General features: G+C 47.1%; 1 protein-coding gene across 1 annotated transcript in view; it reads right to left on the bottom strand.

Moving 5' to 3' along the window:
* Window positions 1–182: 182 nt before the first annotated feature.
* The window catches only part of LOC111378026, a 4,418-nt gene continuing 4,141 nt past the window's right edge, over window positions 183–459 (bottom strand). The window contains exon 4 of the mRNA XM_023001193.1: window positions 183–311. Coding sequence (XP_022856961.1) covers window positions 183–311 — 129 coding nt within the window. The remainder of the gene's footprint in view (window positions 312–459) is intronic.

Genomic DNA, 459 nt, shown 5'->3' with positions numbered 1-459 from the left:
GCCAAGGAAATGCAAGTAAAGAAGCTACTCGTCAATAGTGACTCCCAGCTGGTTGTTAACCAAGTTAATGGTAATTTCTCAGCCAAAGATAGAACAATGACCTCCTATCTGAAAATGGTGATGGGCCTCATCCCATCCTTTGAAAAGTTCGAGTTAATCCAAATTCCCCGCATCGAAAATGCTCATGCGGACGCACTCTCGAAGCTGGCTAGTAGCAAGGACTCAGAACTACTCACTGTAGTACCTATCGAGCACCTCCTACGGCCTTCAACCGGGGCCCCTAATGTCATGTGGGTCGGTGGAATTCCCACCTGGATGCAACCAATTATAGCATACCTGAAAGACCAGGTGCTACCCACCGACAAAAATGAGGCTTACAAGCTAAGAAGGAGGTCAGCCCATTTCCTCTTCATCGACGACATTCTCTACAAGAGAAGTTTCTCCTCTCCACTTTTACGA

This window comes from Olea europaea, chromosome 3, assembly GCF_002742605.1.
Source record: "Olea europaea var. sylvestris chromosome 3, O_europaea_v1, whole genome shotgun sequence".
NCBI classification, from domain to species: domain Eukaryota; kingdom Viridiplantae; phylum Streptophyta; class Magnoliopsida; order Lamiales; family Oleaceae; genus Olea; species Olea europaea.
This window is presented reverse-complemented; position numbering and strand designations above follow the sequence as displayed.